The following is a 23,406-nucleotide window of genomic DNA, read 5'->3' as shown; positions in this document are numbered from 1 at the left end:
AAAACAAAATACTCAGATTTCACCTGTGATAACTTTATATAGGAAGGGTATTCCATTATTGTGGAGCATTTGCAAATGCAGAAATTATGACAATTATATCACTAGACCCCATTCCTTTAGCAGGGTGTAATCCTAAAAAACACTTTAATTTAAAAAACAACAACCATGCAATGAGTTGCATTGAAGTTCAAGATGTCAATAATAATCTTTTTATACAATATGAAGGGCTGGAAACAGTTCAAGGTCTTAATACAAACATAATTCCACGTAATTAGGCACCTGGATTATTCTTGCCCATGAAGAAATATTAAACCTTTAAATCAAACTGAACAGGTTGAAGCCACTAAATATTCCTACCATTAAAAATAAGTCCATGTATTTTCTCTTTCTCTCTTTTCTCTTCAGTCTTAAGAACAGCTAGTTTCTTAAGTAGGTTAAACAATGAAGGAAATGTAATATACAAATCTAGTTAATATGCTCAAATTACTAATAATGATAAAACATTACATTTAATATGAAATATTTTGGTATCCATGGGGGATCCTAGAAATATCCATGTTCCTGAGTTGAAAATGCATATGTACTCCGAAAGATAAATATTCTGATTAAACAGAAAATTTCAAATAGTTTTTGCAGAACTACAAAAGACTTAAAGTCAAAACTGAAAATATTGCCCAAATGAGTCAATAACCCAGTCTGTGCTTTTAAGCAAACAATGCTGTATTGTTGCACATATGATAAACAATGATGTGCAATATTGATTCAATATGCATAAAATTCTGTTCGTGTAATTGTCACATACCAAGTTTTGTAACTATTTGTTCCAGCCATACGATGCCAATCTTTAGGAAAGTTGAAATCTTTATACAAATAAATGGGAGGCCCTGAACATCCCTAGTAGCTTTGGCTAAAGAGTTTCCACTTCTTACACTGACAAGCAGTTGAAAGATTACATGAAAAACTGAATGAAACCAGCATTTGTGTATCTAATTTTGAAATGTTTTCATGATTATGTATCAAGGAAGCATTGCTGGCAAATTATTTAACCTGCTTCATTCACTACAAAGTATGAACTGTTTTCATGTTAAGAAAATTGCTCTGATATATTTATTACTTATGGGTGTTTTCGTAAGTGACAATTATTTGATAATCAGAATTGACACACCGGATACTGAATCTCATAGGAACAAATAGCATTGAACTCAATGACCTTACTTCCAAATAACTATGCACAGGATCATGCTGTAATACAAAGTATGGTTGCAAAGAAATCATCCTACTGAATACTTCCAAATAAAAGTTTAGGATTGGACTAAATAAGCATTCTTAGCATCATGTCTGAAAATGCTTTCTTGCCAGATATTGTTTTAAAAACTACTCTAAACCAGTCTTAAGTAGAAAGTAAGACACACACTCAATCCCATTTCTCCTTTAAAAAGGCTCAAACTCAAATGAGAGATGTAAAAAAGCAAGTACAGCAGACCATTTTGCAAAATAAGTTTCCAAAAAAGGGAATTGTACCCCCCAAAATATATAGCTAAATATAATGGCTTAGATCCAGAAGAACCCTAGGATAAGGCACTTCTGTTCAATCGGAGGTGGGCATCTCTGATTTCTGCCAATTCTCTTTCCCCAGCTGCAACAACTACTTGTGCTATATTGCATGCTATTTGGGAGGGACACTAAGCATTTTAGCAGGTATTGGGAAGACTGGGGTAGGATAGCATGGTTCTTTGGATATAAATCAGTTTTTATCTTCTTTCCACTATCTCACATAACATACCACCAACTTTTTGGTGCATTTATTTTTAAAGGAGCAACCAAGCCCTTTAGACATTCAAAACATTGCTTACATCAATCTGAGGAAATGAACAGGTTATGCAAGTATTTATTTGTTCAGCATATGCTGCTTTAAAAACACAGTTTCCTCCATGGATCACAAAAAAGTGAGAGTTTGATCTCTGAAAGTTACTTTACAGCACATGAAGTGTCCATTTTATGGCTCAATCAAGAAAACAATTTTAATTAAAGTAAAACGGCTAATAATTAAGTCACTCTTTTGTTTCAAAAGAATAGGAACAAATCTCAGATAACTAGCCTGTAAATTTCAAAAGCTATTTCTTTAACTGAAGTATCAATTATATACTTAACCTTCTGAACTAAACAACTTCTTCTCACTTTGAAAACTAAGCACTTCTATCCAAGACAGTGCACTCTTCAGTCACAACATATGTATTTTTTCTAAACATATCTGGAAGCAAACACTTCAGTGAACACATTTACAAAGCATTTCAGTTGTAAAAGAATAAGATATCTACCTCAATCAAGATTATGTTTGTAGTACCTCCTAGACCTCATGTAATACATTTGTAATTCTTAAGTTACTCAAGCATTTTTTAAAAAACTCCTATCTAGATCCTGTATCTTATGCTATGTTATAGCCCATAATATTTCAAGCACTGGAAATCTGACCCCACATACACCTGCACACTGACATTTCCTGTTTTCAAAGAATGTTTAGAATGGGTCTCATACACTTCCCCTGAACATGCATGCAACATCCAGGTTAAAAATTAACTTTATAGTTCAACATTTATGAAAGTAGCTACTAACACTTACTCACGAAGATAGCAACATATACAAATCCAAGTTTTGTCACTTGCAGGTACTTAAATATGGATATTGATAAGTAGGGCATCCCAAACAATCTTTATACAAATCACATTTATCTTACCTTTTATAATATGTAAAAGTACAATACACTTCATTGGGATACCTTTTGATGCAGAAATGCCAAATACAGAGGAAGTAGAAAATTAAAATAGCATTATGCATCCACTGAATCCCATCCCCCCCCCCGCAAACACACCCACAGACACAAGAACAGAAAACCTCAATAATCTAGGTATCTTAACTTTTGCTAAATCTGTCTAATGTGAGGATAGCCAGCAAAATAGGATACTGGCCCCAACACCGCAATAACCTCCTGCAGACTCTCAAACCTGGACCATTTCTCATCCTAAGGGTACCTTACAGCAATTAATGTTCAGATTACATTTCCTGCCCTCTTACTATTCAATCTGAAATAGTTAACTAGAGACAGGACTTTGAAGGGGGGGAGACAGGAGGGGGAGGAAGAAATCCAGTGGCATAGTGAGATGTGGGCCACCAGGCAGCATGTCTACACTTAAGGAAGGCTCCAGATTATAGAAGAAGAAATGGGGGGGGGGGGGAGAGAGAGAGAGAGAGAATGGTCATTTGCTGGACCATTTCAACAGCCAGCAAACTGAGACTGAGCAGGAGCTGGTGAAGGAGAAAACATGAAGAAGTAAACAAGGAGGAAGAGAGTTATAAAAGCTGCTGAAAGGGCTCAGCAACGGCAAGGAAGAGCATACTACTGGGAAGGGGGATTTTTTTGGTGGGGGGGAGAACAAGAGGCTTCTTTGCACGCCTCCTTTGCTTTTAACATCCTAGCCAGCAATGTTCCTCCTCCCCACCCCCACCCCCGAAGTGCGAAGGGCCCTAAGGGGATCACTTGAGAATGGGGAGGCGTGTTTGTCTAGGCTTCTTCATACAGAAATATATACACGCACACAATCGGGCTGCGTCAAACCGAGAGGCGAGGGGCAGCCGTGGGCACCTGCGGGTCGCACTCCGTCCGTCCGTCCCTCCCTCGACCCCACCCGCCAAGGCTTTCGCCTCAGGCACCTGCCGCCCCAAGGAGAAACTTTACGTGCCAGGAAGTTCCTGACTGAAGGGTGTGTCCGCCGGCAGGCGAGCGGGCGCAAGGAGGCCCCCTCCTCAACCCCGACTCTCGGCTCTCCACCGGGCAGCTTTCCCGGAGCACCGGGCGCGGCGTGCCTCCTTCCTCCCCCCTCCCCAAGCCAGTGCCTCCTGGCCGGCGCTCGCTGCGCTCTATCCCGCTGCCGCCCCCTCTCCACACTTCAGGAGCAGCGCTGATTAGCCTCCTTGGAAATGCACGGCCGGCCACCTCCGCATGCCCCATTTCCTGCTCTCCCTGAGGGGGACTCACCTCCGGCCCGACGCTGCCGCCACGCCAGCCGCTTCTCCCCATCCCTACCGCGGCTCCGACCGGCAGGCGACCAGACTGTGCCTCGGGCGGGCAGGGAAGCAGGCTCCTTCCCCCGCCCACCGCCGCGCGACAGGCCCCGCCCCTCTGTTTCCCTGAGTAACTTTCTTCCTCCCGCTTTGAGCGACGCTCGCGCGCCCTCCAGGAGGGAGGGAGGGAGAGACGGCGGGGGGAGGGGGAGCGACTCGTGAGGAGGAAGAGAAGCCGGACAACAACAAGCCGGGAGTCCTCGCGCTCTGGTTGGCTGGGCGGCGCGCGCGCAGGCACGCGAAACAGCTGACTGCTGTGGGAGGGCTAAGTAGTCGGCCGTCTACTTAGTAAGCTCCTGGTAATTCCGATGACTTCAGACGCCGAGAAAGAGAGGACGGCCTCCGATTGGAGGAAGAGGGAGGCCATAGGGAACAGACGCTGGAAATGATTGGAGGTACGGTCTGTGACGTCATCGCAACAGGAGCTAATCCGAAAGCGGGGTTTTCTCCGCCTCCTCCACCACCAAGAGCCTGGTCCAGCGGTGGGTTTGGATGTTGCAGAGAAATTGGTATATAGTACTCGAATTTCTGATGATTTAAATGAGAAGAAGTTGAACCTATAACAAACGGGTGGGGGGTGAGATTAACAATATTTTTATTTTATTTATTTATTTATTTAAGCATTTTTATGCTGCTATTCAGCCAAAAAAGGCTCTCACGGCAGCTTACAAAAGTATTTCTTGGTAGTCCCTGCCCACAGGCTTACAATCTAAAAGACATGACACAAAAGGAAAGGGGATTGGGAGGGGGGATGAGGATGAGGGGGGAAAGGAAAGCAAATTCAGGCACTACAATCTTAGTTGCAAAGTTCAGCAGTGACTGTTGACAGTTGGCAGCAGGAGGGAGGGGGCTCTCAGCTGGAGCTGGACCCAGGCACGATGGAGAGGTGCCTGGCTGCTGCTTCCTCCCTCACTGGTGGCCTATTTTCCCCTACTAAAGAAGCCCATTCCTTCCATACTTGTTTTATGTGCCCCAACCCGCCAGGCACCCCTAAGCAGCACTGGGAAGAGTGGAACACACACACACACAGGACCTTTGCTTCCCTTACTAAGCCTTCCAATAATTTATTTCAGAAATCTAATATGCACGATAAAGTTTGCACCACTTGAAATGCCCTTTGCTCCTTCTCTGTTCCCCAGTGTTCCCTGGGGAACACTGGCACCCTGCATTCCTATGAACTGTCCAAGAGTCAGCAGCAGAAGCTAGTGCCATTGGATGGCTCCTGAGACCCCAGTGCCAATTCCTGACTAGCAGTCACTGAGGAGGAGGAGCCAAAATCACTAGTGGGAGGAACATGGGACATAGACTCACTTATACTGAGTCAAACCATTGACCCATCTAGCCTAGTATTGTTGGCACTGACTGGCAGTAGGGAAGCAGGGAAGCACATGGCAGTTCAGAAGAGCAGTTGCGTTTGCTCTCTTGCCTGCACTAGGTGGCAATGGGGATTGGGCCCAGTACTGTTTCTCAAACTAGGTGGATAGGCAAGTGATAGTGTCATGGCATCTGCATCACTGGACAACACAGAAGACAGGTTTGCTCCTTACAGCCACCTCCACTGCTAGGTTGGAGGTGGCAGCATCATCATGTAGGATTGGGCTTATTGCACCCAGTCCCATCTGGGACGCTGCCCATGGAGAGCAGAGATGGTGGCAACTGCTCCTTGCTACCTGCTCAGTTGCTCGTTTGTGTGAGCAACTGATGGAGACAGTTGCAAGAAGCTGCAGCTGCTGTCTGGCCATCCTTCCTCTGGGCAATGTGGCAGGGAGGATTGGGCCCTTGGAGAAGCAAGGGGGGGAAGTGGAGGAGGGGAGTTCACCAAGGGCTCTTAACCTCCTGGAACCAAGCTTGCCCTGTCTCTAGACTCCTCTGTTTTCCTTACTTTGCATCTCTTTATCATCCCCTGCCCCCCTCCAGCTCAGTTAGCATCTTTCTTTCCATCTCCCCCTATGTGTCCCAGCTCCCGCTTGGAACAAAACAGCCCAGGAGAGTCACACCCTCTGACCTGTAAAGCCTGACTTCCAAATCTCAGAATGAAGTGATGAAGAAAATGCATTCTCATCTGTATATCAGACATCATGGAATGTTCATAGGCATTACAGCGGCCGATGGACTGAAATTGTGAGCTACAGAATGATTGCAATAATAGTAATAATATAATTAATAATCAAGCTGCTCTGAGGGAAAGCAAAAAAATTGCTTGGCTGAGAATCCTATGCCCCAGAGACAGGAAGAGCTGGGCAGAAGAGATAAAATAAAAATTAGGAATAGGGAACTCAGATATGGAATGCACCAAGGAAGAGCGCAGAGTAGCTATTGTGCTGTGAATCAGAAGCCTGAGCCAGCATGGCTGGTAACGCTGAGAGTTGTAGGACTTTTTTCTGTTTAAACATGCATAGGATTGTACCCTAAGTGTCAGGATAGTTATAGTAAGCATTATAGAGTAGACTAAGCTATAAGTCAAAGACCTGAGGAAAAGGCATTGGAAGCATTGAGTTGACAAAGGAAGTGCAAAGTACTGAGGCAAAACGTCACGAGGGGCTGTATATTATTGGCAGGAAAAAAGTGGAGAGGTGAGAAAGATCTGGGGACCCACGGGCCTTGGGTTGTGTGATTGCCAGGTCTAGACCTTGAAGAGGCTCCTGCACCTTTAGGAGTCTTCTAGCAGAGAGAATTGTGCAAGGTGCGCCTTCTGCCCTCACTGGAGCATTATAACATATGCAGATCCCTTGATTGGGATCTGATGGAAACAATGTTACAGAGGAAATTGCAGTTCGAGAAGATGAGGTAGGAGATCACAAATTCCTTGTTTTGCCACATGACTTTCAGCAATGGTAGAAAAGAGGTTTCTTCAGTGCTCCATTGTGTCATTATTCTTATCTCCTCATATGGACAAAGCAGAAGTTCCTTGGTGAAGCTGGATGGGGCTTTGAGTGGAAGGAATGTCTTCTGCAAACTATCTACTCCCACTTTTGTGTTCCTAAATCCACTTTAAACCTTGTCGTGCCTGCAGGGGCGGCTCAAGACAGTTAGCTGCCTGAGGCAAAGGACAAGATCCCCACCCCATTTGAAGTACAGAAGTCAACTAGACTGGTTGTTGAATCTTGTTTCAACCCTGGTGATGGGGCAGCATCCTTCACCACATCTGAGGACACCAGGTTAGCTTAGGGCAGGCGTCCAGAACCTCTATGAGCCTGAGGGCTGAATTCTATTTCAGAGAACCTCTTGGGGACCTCATTCCAATGGTGGGTGGGACCAAAGGCAAAGGGGGTGGAGCCAAGCGTACAAAAATACCACGTATATTAGCTTAAGGTTCTTACTGCCAGTAATGAAGCCTTAGGAATGGTGATTCAGTTGTTTAGAATAGCAGGAGAATGCACAAAATCCAGGGAACCGCCAAATGATCAGTAGTAGTGAATTGTCCAGAGAGCTTTGATTGTTGGCCAGAACAGAATGTAATAAATTAATAACAGCATGTAATAAATTAATAAATACATAGTTGGGGGAAAGGGACGGGGTGTGGCTTTCTAGGGCCCCTAAGAGGGCCAGATTTGGCTCCTGGGCCTGAGGTTTTGAACTTCTGGCTTAGGAGATGCAGCAAGCTGTGTGTCTCACACAGTTCTGCCCTCCAAAACTTTGCCTCCGCTCCCTGCCCTCCAGTATCTGCCAGGCCTGCCTGCATTTCTTCTTTAGCTCAGTACTCCTGTTATTCTGGCAGTTTGTGGAAGTCTCTGGAGCAGCACCCCTTTCCATGCCACCAAGTCAACGCAAGAAGCACCAGTCCACAGCATGGCTCTTCTCGTTGCAAGCATCAAAACTTGGAAAACTGGATTAATGTTGGCACGGGGCGGTGCTGCAGCATAGAGACCTCCAGAGTGGTAGTGAGCATTTTATGCTACCTGCCAGCACAGGAGGGACTAGCACTGCTGGACCTCACACACTACCAAAGTATCATGAATAGCAGGCCTTAGATCAGGGGTGTGGCCCTCCAGATGTTGTTCAATTCCCATCAGCCCCAGTCAACATGTCCAATTATTAGGAATGATGGAAGTGGTAGTCCCAAAAAGAAACCTCACTTTAGCATTATGACTTTATCCCTGCATTTTGACTACGTTAGCCTGTGACTCCAGGCTGACATAACTTGCAAAAATAAAACAGTAGCTGAAGAAAAAGCTAGTTAGAGAATCAGTTGTGTTAAACGGGATTAGATGCAGTCTTTTTGAGGCAGTCCAGGTGACAGTATGCTTCTTACAGCCAGTAACATATATGCTTATATTCTCAGTTTAAATATATATTTGATTTGGTATAGAAGGTGATATTTATGGATTGTCTACCGTTTATCCAGTTCAACTGTTATTACTCATCATAGAGTGTCATCCCACCCACTAATTCAGTAGACAAATATTAACTTTTTGTATTTTACGTTGTATTCCCTGTTACTGTACTTGTGATGGTCAGCAGCCTTGCAAATCAATTCACTATGCAATGTACAAAGCTCAGTTCTGTGGTACCGCTGGGCGAAGCAGTATGACATCTGCACCAAAAAGTGAATTCTCCAGGGTAACACATTCCAGCCCTTTCTCCCTTTATTCAGTATTTCAGGCTTGTGAGCCAATATCCTAAGAGAAATATCTGGACCGTATCAGCAAATTTGTACAAATGATGCAAAGAATGAAAAGATCAGTTATTTAAGGTCTGATACATGTTATATTTTGTTACATCATGCAGGAAGATTGCTGTATTTTGCACAGTAGAACAAATGCTCTCTGAATTGTGAAAGCCTTATTTTTTTATCATTGAATTAGACATCAGATTACTGAGGAAATACTTCATCTGTTTGCAAGGAATATGCAGCTCCCTTTCCACCTTCTCTTGTTCCTATTCAGCCATGCATACACAGCTGTTTTTCCAAGGCTGTTAGTATCCATAATCTGGAATAAGAAAAGAAAGGTATCCCTTTCCATTCTTGCAAGTGTTAGATGACTTTTTAAAGACTTTTTTTTCCTGGCAGGTATATGCCTCAGGGTTTTAAGGGAACATATAAAAGATTTTTTTTAAAAAAAGCTTGAGGAACGTTAAAGGCTAAATCAACAGGGATTGAAATAAACAGTGGGAGCAAGGTTTATTACGTGTCTGTTGCTGCTTTGACTACTGGGAAGTGGACAGGAAGGAAAAAACCCAGAGTGAATGTTTGAAGTATTTACAAGTGTGCCTGCAGTTAAGCTCAAAAGAGCTAGAGGATACACAGGAAAAAAAATGTTCCCAAGAAATGTACAAAATAAGCTGGGAGGCAGAACAGGGACATGGCATAATAGGGAGCACAGCAAGAAGATAGCGCCCGATCAGCAAGGATCAGAAAAGAACAAATCAATAATAGGCACAAAGCATGTATTAAATAGATAGGAAAGTCAGCAAATTTCATACTAAGGAAGGCTCTAAATGAAGAAGGGGGAAAGCTCTGATAACATCAAATGTGGTTACATACCCCGGTTAATAAGCAGGGATTAAACCACTTTCCCAGTTTAAATGTGATGAGAAAATAGGCTTTTAAAAAGCTCTATGCTGAAGTCAGGCATATGAAGGAAGAGACGAGTTCCCAGACCAGTGAACCAGATTGTTACATCTGAACCTGGTCAGAGAGTCAAAATCTTATTCAAAAGTACAGCTATTGACAGAGAATCTCTTCACACTCTCCCACTGCCTAAAATTCTGTAGATAATTCCCAGGTACTAATCTGAAAAATCTGCACCATTAAGGTTGCTTTTATATAACTGGCTCCTAGAACTAACCATTGATTGCTCTAATGTTGTAAACTTTAAGCCAAATTGCACCCGACTTTCCATATTATCGGGGGTATTACACATTTTCTATTTGTACATCCCGCTATCTTCGATCCACACCTGTAGATGTGACATAGCTGCTCTGGGTGGGGCCATTTAAAGCTCACACACATTTGCAATAATCCTTGTGGACACCATTTTTTTACTCCATTAATTTTTTAAATTAGTGCTAAGAGACTTTTCTAGCTATAATTTAATTTTTTTAAAATAAAGATAGTCATAGCAATAACACCATAATGCTCTCGTGATAATTTTTATATTATGGTATTATTGGGTCATATCCGGTGGTGTCGTTTCACCAATGGAAGAAAACTGTTGGTGAAACAAATTTTGTCTTTCCCTCTGCAATGCCCATGTGTGCTCCAAATGTGCTCTGGAATGTTTGGAACCTTCCAGAGCAGATTTGGGGCAAATGTGTGGAGCTGCAGGGAGGAGGAGGGGATAGGAAGGTTATATGTGGGGCTGCCTTTGAAAACAGTACGGAAACTTCAGCTGGTCCAAAACGGGGCAGCAAGATTGTTAACGGGGACCGGCTAATGAGTCCACATTATGCCAGTACGTGAGTGATGAAAGCATGTCAATTCCACACTAAATGCCTAGTGTGGAAGCACCCTCAAATGTAATTAAAAGGAGGGCTGTATAGGTCATGCAAAAAGCTCTCTCCACTTCCTCATGACTGAACTCAAAATGTTGACCCACTTTACCTTCTCCTATTTCACCGGACCAGAAGGGGCTCCATTTGTCAGGAGTTCATCAGGCAGCTGAATTTTCCCTGGGTTCAAAATCTGAGATTTTAAAAACATTTTCTGAATGCAAAGGGACTAGCCTAGTAAGGAATGGGAAATTGCAATACTCCCAATTTTGGACAGGAAAGTGGTGTTACAACTTTTCACTTTTGCTACATCCCTATTTCAACTATGGAGTATTATAAGCACATGGCCAAATATAACCTGAGTTTGATTTTATCAAATTTGAATGAAAGGAAGCAGACATCATATGGAAAAGAATTTTGATTTATTTTCATAATGACACATCATAGTAGGTTAGAGGAAATAGTTAAACAGAAATAATTTGGACATGAGAAAAGTGCACTTGTGACTGGGGAATTTTCCATTAACACACCTGATACAAATCACCATCAGACCACATTATACATATAGTATGAGTCCTGCCTTTTTATCCACCTGTTGAGTACTGAATTACTATGTATAAAAATAGCAGTACTAGCCACCATTTTGTGTAATTTTCCAGATAATATGTGTTTTAGTTAAAAGAGAGCACATCACCAAAATCATTTTGCTTTGCTTGGAATGTAAGACAATCCATTCTCATTAAATGAAGGTGCCCTTGCATTATTCTTATATCCACATCCAGGGTTTTATCACATATGTAAAGGCATATTAATAGCACAATCCTATACATGTTTACTCAAGAAGTATGCCTTATTGAGTTCAATTTAATTTATTCCCAGATAAGTGTGTATATATTGCAAAACACTAGATGTAAGATTTTGACACCAAATAAAACAAAGAGGTAGTATTTTCGATCAATATAACATTCTTTTACACTAGAAATGGATACTATATGTTCCATCAGCTTGCTTTATCACAAAAAAATTCCCCTTTCTCTTAAAACATGTTTATTATTTGGAAATTCTACTTCAACACTTCCTGTGTTATCCATCTTTTGCTAAAACCACCATACCTCTTATAGCCAAATCCTAGGCATGTTTATTTCAAACTAAGTTCAGTCAGACTTACTGCCAGATAAATATGCATAAGATTGTATCATCATTGCTGTCTAAAAGAATCCAGTGCTCACTTATGTGGAAGTTAGCCCCATTGAACTTAATGGGACTTACTTCTAAGAAAACATGCACACCTAAGAGCCTATCCTCTGTTGTAAACTGAAAATTTTATGGCCAAACGTATTTGTATTTTGTCAACATTAATGCAAGAGGAGTAATCATGGCCCTCCAATTGCTTTGACTTACAACTCCTGTCATGTTTTGGTATTGGGTATGCTGGCTAGGGCTGATGGAAATTGTAGGCCAAAATATGGGGGCAGGGGAACAGATTTTCCCACCCCTGATCTAGGAGATTTACAGTGGAACAAACTAGAAAGATGCAGCGGTTGTAGTTCAGACCAAGATACTGAGAAGAAAGGAACAATCATGGTCAAAGACCAGGCCAGAGGTTGCATGGGAAATCAACCCCTAAAACCTGAGAGCAAATGCTAGATGGGAAACGGTTGTTTGCATGCAACCTCAGCAGGAATCAGACTGGAGTACAGTTGAGGCAGGCAGGTTTTGAAGATAGCAGGAAATACTTTGGATACCTTGGTCCAGGGAGGCAGCAGCAAGGTACAAATCAACACTAGAGGAAACATAGAGTACCTTGTTGGCTACAGAAGGGATCAAAGAATGAACTGGGAACCAATAGAGTGGCTCCATTCATCCCCTGGCAATCAAAAGTTGTTATGAGTAGGTAATAAGCCCTTGGGAAAAAGCCCATCAGTTACTTGACATGGTTGGACTATGTGCCAGATGAGAAATTCCCCACAGTATTGACATTGGTGTTGTTGATGATGATGATGATGTTGGTGATGGTGATGGTACAGGAGCCTTGGATTAGTTCTTTCTGTTTGCTTGCTCTGCTCCCCTCCTCCCATCAAAGGATATGCTTTCATTCCCCAACAGTTTAAAGCCTGGCTCAAGAGCCCACAAAAGATGAAGCCTGCTGTGCCCCTCCAAACAAATTGGAGCAATTTTGGTTCCTGGTGCTCTTTTAAAATAAATTAGAGGTTGAATTCTGAGGATTATGTATCTGATTCTATATTTTCAAGCACAGAGATTCAAATGTGGCCAGTACTATCACATTCAGTAAAAACAGGAGAAAGGTAGGCTTCATTCCCTTAGTCTCAATTGTTTTTCACCTATTTGACCTTCTTTCACAAACTTTCTTATTTCACATTCTTCTTCTTTCACAAGTATGCTATCACACGCTCTGTCATACTGTCTTAGGTGACCACTTCATGCATCTGCTAAAGTAGGCTCTGGCCCGTGATAGTTTATGTTACAATACATTTGCTAGCCTTTAAGTTGCCAGAACGCTTTGCTCTTACCTCAATTTTGTCATACCTGTCTCATGGAGGCATCATTTGTGTGACTGTATAGTGATGCAAAACATAGTACACAGATCTGTTCTCAGATGAGATTCACATGATACAGCGATGACACTGATATCTTTCTTGGGAAAGTTGATCACAGTGCGCAAGTGTGTCTTCAAAAATATCGTGCATGATTCTGGCTGAAGACTGATGACAAACTGTGCTAAAGTGTCCTTTCAAAATTCAAATTATGTGCACAAAAAGTAATTACAACAACTAATATTCACAATTGGCCTAATAAAACTGAGCTTCTTGCAGTAAAAATGCAACTTTCTTAAACAGTTATAGAAAACACAACATGCAAAGCTGTTATTGTTTCAAGATCAGTATAACATTTAAAATATTAAGGGTGCAATCCTATGCATGATTAGACAGAAAAAAGCCCTACAACTACATGACTGGCTGGAGCATGCTGGGAATTATAGCCCTTTTTCCTGTCTAATCATGCATAGGAATTGCACCTTAAATTAATTATTGGTTATGAACAACTTGTTATAGTCTGATGAAGCAATGGGCATTGTTCTTTGCCTTTGACCCATATTCTCTTATCTTTCTTTAATCTGGTGCTTTCCTGCAATATTTGAGTCTATTCATGTACTATTCACAACAAAATGTTGTTTCATTTGCTGTCAGCCTGCTGTATGTAATGATCATTAAAAAATGTATATGTTTTTACACTTGGAGAGTTTTTCAAGCAAAATGTTTGCCCTCATCTACCTTGTTATATTTCTGTATATTAGACACTCGCTGTACGGAATAATAATAAACTGATTTTCATAGCAGAAGCAGAAACTCTTTTACTAGAATCAATAACCAAAAATGTTTCTTTCAGCTTTCTCGTAGCATCTCTGTGAGTCTGTCCAAACCAGAATTAACAAACAAAATAGTAGTGTTTGAGTAATTTTATCACCTTTTCTTTTCTTAATTAGAAGATGTGACAATGTAAATTCAATCTAGGGCTCAGTCCTATATGGATAGTCGGCAATCTCCAACCTCTAATGCAGGGTGGGAGAACAGTGGAGGCGATCTTCACCTCTGCTCTCCCGCCACTCTGCATTTTAGCTAGATAGGCGATTTCGTCCATCTAGCAATGGCACCCTGTCTCCTCCCCTCCCTGCCCCTAGGACCACCTTATTTCTGTTTCTGCACTGTTTTCCAAACATGGAAAGGTACATGGCGCAGTTCTCTCCGCACTGGCGATGAGGGGAGAGGGGCAGGAAGCATGGTTTCCTGGTTCCAACCTTGGAGCCAGGAAACTGAACTATTATATGCCTCCCCACACACACACACATGATGCTGTCTGCGGGAGGCATAGCATTGCTTCCTTGTACTTTCTTCTATTAAGCAGAAAAAGTAACGAAACAAAAGAGTCAAAGCTAGTTTTTCGAGAGTAATGACCAAGTTATTTTATTTGTTTTAGATCTGTAGAAGAAAATTAAAACTTCAGAAAACAGTTACAGCATCAGATGTTACATTTGAGTTACATAAGATAGGATGTTGGAACAGAAGTAGAGCATGTTAAAAGATCAGAATACTGCCATACTGATTCTGATGTGTGATGCACACACTACTTTCTTTTCACAGGTCGTCTGTTTCTGGAACACCATTGGCCTCTGTCGGCTGTATAGTTATCATTATAGGAATATTCTCAGAAGTCCATCCTTTAGGAGTCCTGTTGAAGGACCGCCTGGTTGAAAGAGGATTGGCAAGGACCATGAATCGTGGATCATTTAGCAGCAGAAAGTTGAAATCTGGTACCTTGAACTTAACTAGTTTCGATGCTCTCTCAAAACCACCAAACGGAATGGCAACTCTGTAGATGATAGGACAACAGTAAATGAAAAATATATTTTTTAAAAAAATGCTCTGCTTTGAGCCTGCAATTATAAAAAGGGGATTTCAGAATATTTTTCCTTGATTGTATATTGGAATGCTTATTGTCATGGAGGACTCTTAGTGTGTCTTTATCTCATTGATCCTAATAACAACCTTTTGAGAAATGTTGCTGTAATTTCCATTTTACTGCTGGGATGGAACTATAGTAGAGAAATTGTCATCTACTCAAGGTAATGTAGAGTTCCTATCAAGACTAGCAATACTGTACCAGACTGGATCACAAAAGCGTAAGTGTCAATTTTTGAAACAGCAATAAACCATTTCAAGAACTAAAGCTGTAAATCAGGATTTTACTTATTAACATTGATGATTAAATTGAAATCAACAGGGTACTTTAAAAACACAAGGAAAAAAACCTTAACAATTTAACTGAGTTGGCTTAGACTCTGCTGGGAAATAGGTGTGCAGGGACAGCTCCCACTGCACACCCTGTTTTCCAGTGCTGAGAAAGAGTGTGCACAAGATCCATGCACATGTACATTCCCAGCCAAGGTGTGCTTTAACATTGCCCCATGCCAGCAACCTGGATCAAGATTGCTGTGAAAGGGCAAAGTGAAAGTCTTTCTTTCCAGTGATCTAGATTGGGAGTATGTGTGGGTCACACATAGGGATGTACGGATTTTGTAAAATCAATTTTGTCTGCATTTCATGGATTGACAGGTGCCTTTTGTTCTGACCTCCACTCATTGGCGGAATTGGATTTTTTCAAATTTCCCAATTTGTGCAAATTCACATCTGCGAAAATGCGTAAATTTCACCAATGTGCAGATCCCTCCAAAATGTGCATTTTCATGCTTTAGCCTATGGGGTAAACAGCCTATGGGGTAAATGTGCATTTTGGCTGGTGTTTTTTATTTCTATGACCAAATTTGTGTAAAATTACAGAAAGTAAAAAAGATTGGTCCGCAATAAATAAATAAAGTAAATATAAGTTCACAGAATCTCTGTAACTCAGGGCGAGCCAGTCTGCTGTGGAATCTGTAGATTGGATTCATAGAAAACTGAACTCATTTTGTTCCGTTGTGGATTTCCCCAACAGCTCTAGTCACATGTGGCCCTTAGACAAATACAAGTTGCCTAACCCAGACATTGAGAAATGAAATTCTGAAATGTATTGGTGTGCATGTTTGTGTGAATGTGTGTTGGGGCAGGGAGTTACTTCCTTATTGGAAATTTAATCACAATGTACTTATACCAGAATCCAGTGAGGCTCATTAGTGTTAACATTCTTTCAAGGTAAACTATTACTTGCTCCTTCAGGCAATAAATCTGGGAATAATGTCTAAAACAATTTTTTTGCTGATTTTTTTTAAAAAAACTTCCTTCTATTATGCTGAACTATTCAGCTATATGCAGATTGCACTTGTATGCTACACCCCCTTTAGAAAGACCACTTCCAAAATTAAGGCCACAATCCTAACCCACTTACATTGACCTGGCTCGCATTATTGTTTCAGGCCAGGAATGCTAAGTTGGCAGTCCAAGCCCCCACTGCTGTGGCTTCTTGTTATGCATAACTCAGCAAGAGTGGTTTGTTGGGGTGATTGACAAGCCACCCAGAACCTATAGGCTGTTTTAGGTTTGTGGGTGGTTTGTCAACCATGCTAGCAACCGATCTTGGTAGGTTCACACATAATGAGAAGCTACAGCGCTCCCACTGTGCCCCAAATATTCACAATGGCTGCCACCACCGCAACAAGAAGCCCCACAGGGAAATTCACCCATGGTGGCTTCTCGTTACATGTGTACCAGGCCATTGAGTTCAATGGGACTTAACTTCTATGCAAATATTCACAGGATTCTGATGCACAATTGCAAACATGTCCACACTTACTTGGAAGTATGTTCCATCGAACTCTGTGAGCCTTACTTTTGAGTAGACAAATAGAATCAGGATGCAGATTGCTAACCTCCGGAAATGGTTCTGGATGTTACATGTCCTGTCTAGAATACAGATGGATTGGGAACCCCTGGTCTGCTCAGCTAGTTGGAAAATGCAAGTAAGAAGTTCATGGTTCAATGGGAACACTCATGCTTAGCATACCGAAGGACTTAGGCTGAGGGCCGAACAGGCATTAATTTCTAAATGTCTATCTAGCACAGGGGTTGACAACTTGTGACCATCCAGATGTTTTAGCCTACAACACCCTTCAGCCCTAGCCAACATAACCAATGGTTAAAGATCATGGGAGTTGTAGGCCAAAACATCTGGAGGGCCACAAGTTGCTTACCCCTGGACTAGTAGCTACATGTCTGTTTTCTATTTTATCTCTAGAGTAGGCACAAGGCCCTCAATATAGATCAAGATGCTAGCCTGGGATGTGTCACAAGAGCTTTTAAGATCAGACTGGGGGCCCCTGCACCATTCTAGAGTTAAAATGAAAAGAAGACATAGCTGCTAGACATATACTTAAATGAATGAATGACTTGCCTCTCATTCCCTGGCATCTTTACTTAAAACCTAAAAATATTTTGGGGCACAATTCTATGCATGTTTAGAAAGGAGAGAAAAAAAACTCCTACAATTCCCAGCATGCCCCATCCATTCATGCTGGCTGGAGCTTGCTGGGAGTTGTAGGAGTTTTTTTCTGTCTAAACGTGCATAGGATAATACCCTTTGTTGGCAGGTCTGAAAAAGACATCTGCTTGGAGAACTGCTGACGGTCAGAGAAGACAATTCTGGACCAGTAGTCTGATTCTGTATAAAGCAGCTTCACGTGTAAGTTCTATTTCATAACATATTGTCACCATTTCCCAATGGCATTGCTAAAAATATAGACATGAGCTGTCAGGCTCCCAGTAACTTTCCAGTGTAGGACTTGCTGATGAACATGTTACATAACCTCTGATATTATAGATGGATTTTGCACTACTTGTAAACGTGTTAAAAGTAGTGCTACCTAATTAAAAATATAGTACTCCTAGACCAAATGTTAAGAATACCTATTTGTATTCTGGCATAGATATACACAGTGATCAACGTAAAGAAAAGGGAAGAGTAATTAACTTGTAAATGTTCACACATGGCAAGAGTAAATTCCTTGAAGCAATCATTGGGATGATGTCAAGGAGTCATAATGCCCTATATTTCATGAAACATAAACATGTAATTTGAGGTCTGACTCATTGAGGTATGCAATCCAAACCCAGCATCAAAAAAATCAAAAAATCGTAATGCTCATTGAGTGTAAAAGGGAAATGCAGGTATTTTATACTGCGAAAATTAGCCCAACTTTGGGTTCTGCTGTCAGTTTTGTGATGTGTCGAAGTAGCTGATTTTCCATAGGCAGAGCAGTTGCACAATCAAGACTGGGTAATTTCACATAATTTTAGGCTAGGATACAACTATTGTTCTTTCATGACATACAGCTCCCAAATCTGCTCCAGAAAGCCCCAGTGTTGCTCAAATTTAGTGAACTGATAAAACATTTGAAATGCTGGTTCAGGACAAAAGCCTCGGGTATTTAGCAGACAGTACTCAGTTTATTCTGTTGAAAAATTTAACAGTATCATAGTACATAAATAGATCCTACTGTCTATGCACCAGTGGCATTTGCAAACCAGGGGCAGCATGCACGTTTCAATAGCTTTTCTTACAGCTCTGCCTTATTTCTATTCTTTTTTGAGAAATCACTTCCCTTGCTCATCTGTATTTTCCATGGCCAGTAGCTGTTCTTGCAATGAGCAACATCTGGAAGGCAACAGAAACCCAGGCCTACGCTAAACCATGGTTTAGCATGACATGCACAATCAGGAACGAGTCCCAGTGAGCTTTGGGCTCACACGCGTCTCCCTTCCTTTCTCCTGCGCTGCCAGAAGGAGGTGTTCAGAAGATTTAACTTTTGGTTTTAGTGAACCACAGTTTGTTGGGTCACCATAGCAAGTGCTAAACACAATTCTTGGTCCAGATGATAAGACAATCTGTGGTTAATTAACAATGGAAGCCAAAGCTTCTAAAGCCCTGTGGGAGGGGGAAAGGGACTTGCATGAGCTTGAGGCTTATGCCAACTTGTACACATTGCACGGAGCCTGATTTAGCACGATATGCAAACATAGCCGTAGTGAGAAAAGTGACTCTATTGCAGGAAGACAATAGAAGTAAGAGCTGGGTCTCCAGACATCAAGGAGGGCAGAAACAGGATGAGATCACCTGTCTCTCTGCCTGTGTGTGTGTGTGTGAGAAAGAGAGAGAGAGAGAGAGAGAGAGAGAGAGAGAGAGAGAGAGAGAGAGAGAAGCTACATGCTGATAAACTATTATTAATAATGATGATAAAAAATAATAGGAACCATAACTGCTTTGTATAATTTTACTTTCAGCCCCATTAAGCCTCTTTTACATTCAAATTAGTCTTTAGCCCTAGCTGTTTGGGGTGGGGTGGGAATTGCAATGGCATAAGCTTTCCTCCAAAAATAGTTTGGAGATTGACTATTTTAGAGTGAATTGATAGCTATAAACATCACCATTGGGGTTTGATGGGGAATAATAATTAAAACATATTTCATGTGCCCAGATTATTAAATAAAGAAACAGATCGATTTCATTTTCAATCATAAAGTAAATACTATTCCTAAACTGAATGCTCTCTCCGGGATGCTTGGATAACATTTTGAGGTCATTACTGGGGAGCCAGTGGTGCAAATGCAGGAGCTGCTTCCCAGCCTGCCGGCTTAGGTTTGCTGTATGTAGATTAGCAACACAGAGTGACATCCAGATGGACTGGATTCCTGTAGTGCTTTGAAAACAATCCATTAAAGGAAGGGAACTTCTCTAACAAGGCAAAGAGGCAAAACCAGTCGAGCCTGCTTATTTTTACATTTAAACATTCTGCAGTACCTCATTTCTCATCCAGGGTTTTATTTTGGATGTTTTTCCTAATCGGAAAAAAACTGGTGGAGGAAATATTTTCAAAGTTAATTTCATTGTTGTTGTCATCATCATCATCATCATCAAAAACAATGAGTAAAGATAGTTTTGAAGTGTCTTAACAGTATAGGTGTATCACTAGATTCCTCCAAGCTGACACAAAGAAATAGACATTTATTATGCCCTTTGGCAGCCTTCCACAGCCTGGAGCCCTCCAGAAGTATTGGACTACAATTGCCATAAATCCCAGCAATGATGGCCACTGGTCGGGGATGATGGGAGTTGTAGTACAAAACCTCTGGAGGGCAAGAGGTTGGAAAGGGAGTTCTACAGTGATATATTCCCCTTGTCTAAGGAGGATTTGTCTTCAAGGATGGAGGAAAATGTCACTAAAACGACTCTTTTCTAAGAATTCCATTAAGAGAGAAAAGAAACCAGGTTTTCAATTTGCCAAGAGTTCTTTGGCCTGTTTTGGTGTGATAAAGCCAAGGTCAATTCAACTAGCTTTCCTGAGTTAACAACCTTAATCTGAGTTTGTTCATACACACATTGAAACCCATACTTTTGTAGCTATATTCCTTTGTTTGCCTCCTGTCTTGTTAACATTTACTGGGAATTTGGGTGGGGTGGGGGAGATACCATGCATCCCCAGGTTTTGAGAATGGCAACCCATTTACCCTGAAACAAAGGAACCATGAAAATTGTTCCTGAACATCCAGGGACTTACTAATTTACTTCAATTATGGAATGACTCCAAGGTTGAAATTAGTTAAATGAAAGGTACTCTAGGATACCTGACCATTTGAAGGGAAATGTGTCCACATTTAAGATGCACCCTTTTAAAACAAAGAAATTACAGTACTGTAAGAGAGCCAAGGTGGGAACAAATTGGCAAGTGAAATAGATGGGCTGTTCTGTATTATGCCAAGTGATCTAGGGCTAATGTCAGAACCTTAATACTCCTTGCTATCTGACTCATATTCAAGATTTAATTTTAGCTTGTGCTCTTAATGACATTAATAAAAGTAGTATCCACGGCAGCCTTGTTTAGCACTCGGAATCCCAAGACATAGGGTCAAACTAGCTATGATGTGGGAGATTAACAGCAGCAAACAGCTGCTTTGAAAATGGAAGAAGTGGCACTCTGGGAGAAGGGAATAATCTATTAAAATATCTACTGAGAGACATTGACTTATGTGCCTGGGAAGTGTTGTAGATGATAGCCTGGCATGGGGGAATGCTGGTAGGAGGAGACATGGTTTTGGTGGTCCGACAAGCTGACTGAGGGTATGTTGTTGTTGTTGTTGTTGTTGTTGTTATTATTATTATTATTATTATAGTTATATCCTACCTTTCCTCCAAGGAGACTAACGCAGCGTACATGATCTTCCTCCTCCTCTCCATTTCATCCTCACAACAATGCTATGAGGTAGCTTAGACTGCATGTCGGTGACTGTCCCAAAGTCACCCAGTGAACTTCATGGCCAAGTGGGAACTAGAACCTGAGTCTCAGTTGAGCCCTTTAAACTACTACACCACATTGGCTTGCTATATTATATTATGGAAGGTCTTTCCAGTCCTTTGAGCTTCTTATTTATTTTAATCTTGCTGCTGCTTATTGAGTTTAAAGGTTAGATGTATCTGGCAGACCTTGTTTTAGTGACGGCTGCTTAAGGTTTGGATTGTTTTATATTTTTACTGTGTTTTATTATGCTTTTATCGAGTTTATTGTAAGTGGTACAGTGCATTGCTACGGATCCTATTGTGGCACAGAATGTGACTCATATGTTTAAAATAAATAAATGAATAAAATAATAAATAACATTTTCCTTCTAGGTCTCTTAAATCCTTTTAGCTGTCTTCTGAATCCATTCCAGTTTGTTTTGAATTGTCACAGCCGGACATGAGCACTACTTCAATATGGTAGTGCCTGATAACTGAGAGGATGTTGCAGCTGCATTCATTCCTTTTATCTGAGCCTGTTCTATTAAGGTCACAAATAAAAACTGATTAGAAACACACAAAGCTTTGCTTGTTTAAAGCTTTTTCAAGTTCAAGTGTGGGGATCATCCCTCACCTTCCTTTTTATCAGCAGCGAGTATGACTCCAACGTGTTATATCCAGTCACAATTCCTAGAAATATTTTCCCTGCAATGACACCATGCAAACTTGAAGAGCTGACTCAAAGACTGATGTCATCATTATGTCACTGTAGTCTTTTCATGATGACCTCAATTCCATTTCCCCCCAAACTGCAATCAAATTAATTAGCTATAATGACTAAAGGGTATAGAGTCTAAAAATAGGAATTTTGTTCTGAGTGAGGAGAAGAGCCACAGAAGTGAACGTGTGTGTGTGTGTGTGTTTGTGCAGGAACATCTCTGTGTGTTTATTAATCCTGACTTTTTTTCACCCCATTGATTGTTTTCATTTTCCAACACTACTAGCAGGCTTGTCTAAACGATATTCCCACACCCACCCAAAATTATTTAGTGTCTTATTGAGCTCCTTCACTCCCAGTGTTACCATGCTACCATGCACACAATTAGGCTCCGAAAAACCTACTAGTTCAATGTGAATGAAGCTACGTTTATATAGGATTTGAGCCTTAGGAAACAATCCAACTAAGTTAAGCAATTTTTATTCCCAGTGATTTTCGTTGGAATCGATGGGACCCAGATGTGCCTAACTGTACCTGAGTCCATTACCACGGGACTCTTTGGCCATATTGACATTGAGAATGCACAATGATGATCCACAGGCTTGCGTGCTCCTCATTGCTCTTCTTAGCTTATGAGGAGACGCGAAAGGGGAGTACAGGAGCCCAAGGTTTGGCCCACGGCACATTCTTGTAACAACCAACCATGCCTTTTTGTTACATCTGGATGTGACCTTTGACTTTAATTTATTTATAGCTTATGCAATCGTGAGTTCAGTTTGATCAGCATCTGTTGCATCATTTTTCTGAGGAGAGCATATCCCCAGGAAGAGCATCCAGCCCCAGGTTATTCCTGTATGGCATCTTCCTCTTTCTCCTTCCTCATTTTAGCCAGCTGGAGTGCAAAGCTCCAATTGGGCAAGAGATTTTCCCCTGTAAAGAACCGGGGAAGAGCTACCCATACTACCCTGCCAGTTTGGAATAAACTGATAGTAGGGTCAATGTAGTCACTTCACCTCACTGTGCTATGTGGGTGTTGGCAGTCTATGAAGAGACAGCTGCAGAAAGAATCAGAGCCCCTCTGCTGATGGTATGTAGGACTGGTGGATTAGATTATGGTTATCTCCATGCAGATGTAGCCTGCGCTAGGCCTCCAATTTTCAGTCAATACACTCTAAGTTCAGGGCAGCTAACTTAGTGTCCTCCAGATGTTTAGGTTGATAACTTCCATAATCCCTGACCGTTGGCCATGTTAGCTGGGGCTTATGGAAGTTGGAGGTTATTTTGGTTCCCTACTCCTGTTCTAAGTCACCTCTACTCATACATACATTTTCTTACTCAAATTTGCAGAATGGCAATGC

The 23,406-nt window shown here is 41.4% G+C and overlaps 2 protein-coding genes across 2 annotated transcripts in view; both read right to left on the bottom strand.

Annotated features, from left to right (window-relative positions):
* Positions 1–4,096, bottom strand: part of USP53 (ubiquitin specific peptidase 53) — a 36,363-nt gene extending 32,267 nt beyond the window's left edge. The window contains exon 1 of the mRNA XM_063136273.1: positions 4,034–4,096. The gene's annotated coding sequence lies outside the window, so the exon portion shown is untranslated. The remainder of the gene's footprint in view (positions 1–4,033) is intronic.
* A 10,457-nt stretch (positions 4,097–14,553) lies between these two features.
* Positions 14,554–23,406, bottom strand: part of MYOZ2 (myozenin 2) — a 32,614-nt gene continuing 23,761 nt past the window's right edge. Inside the window, exon 6 of the mRNA XM_063136138.1 lies at positions 14,554–14,940. Within this exon, the coding sequence (XP_062992208.1) occupies positions 14,706–14,940 (235 nt within the window). The 3' untranslated portion in view covers positions 14,554–14,705. The remainder of the gene's footprint in view (positions 14,941–23,406) is intronic.

The sequence above is a fragment of the Elgaria multicarinata genome, chromosome 10, assembly GCF_023053635.1.
Source record: "Elgaria multicarinata webbii isolate HBS135686 ecotype San Diego chromosome 10, rElgMul1.1.pri, whole genome shotgun sequence".
Classification (NCBI taxonomy): domain Eukaryota; kingdom Metazoa; phylum Chordata; class Lepidosauria; order Squamata; family Anguidae; genus Elgaria; species Elgaria multicarinata.
This window is presented reverse-complemented; position numbering and strand designations above follow the sequence as displayed.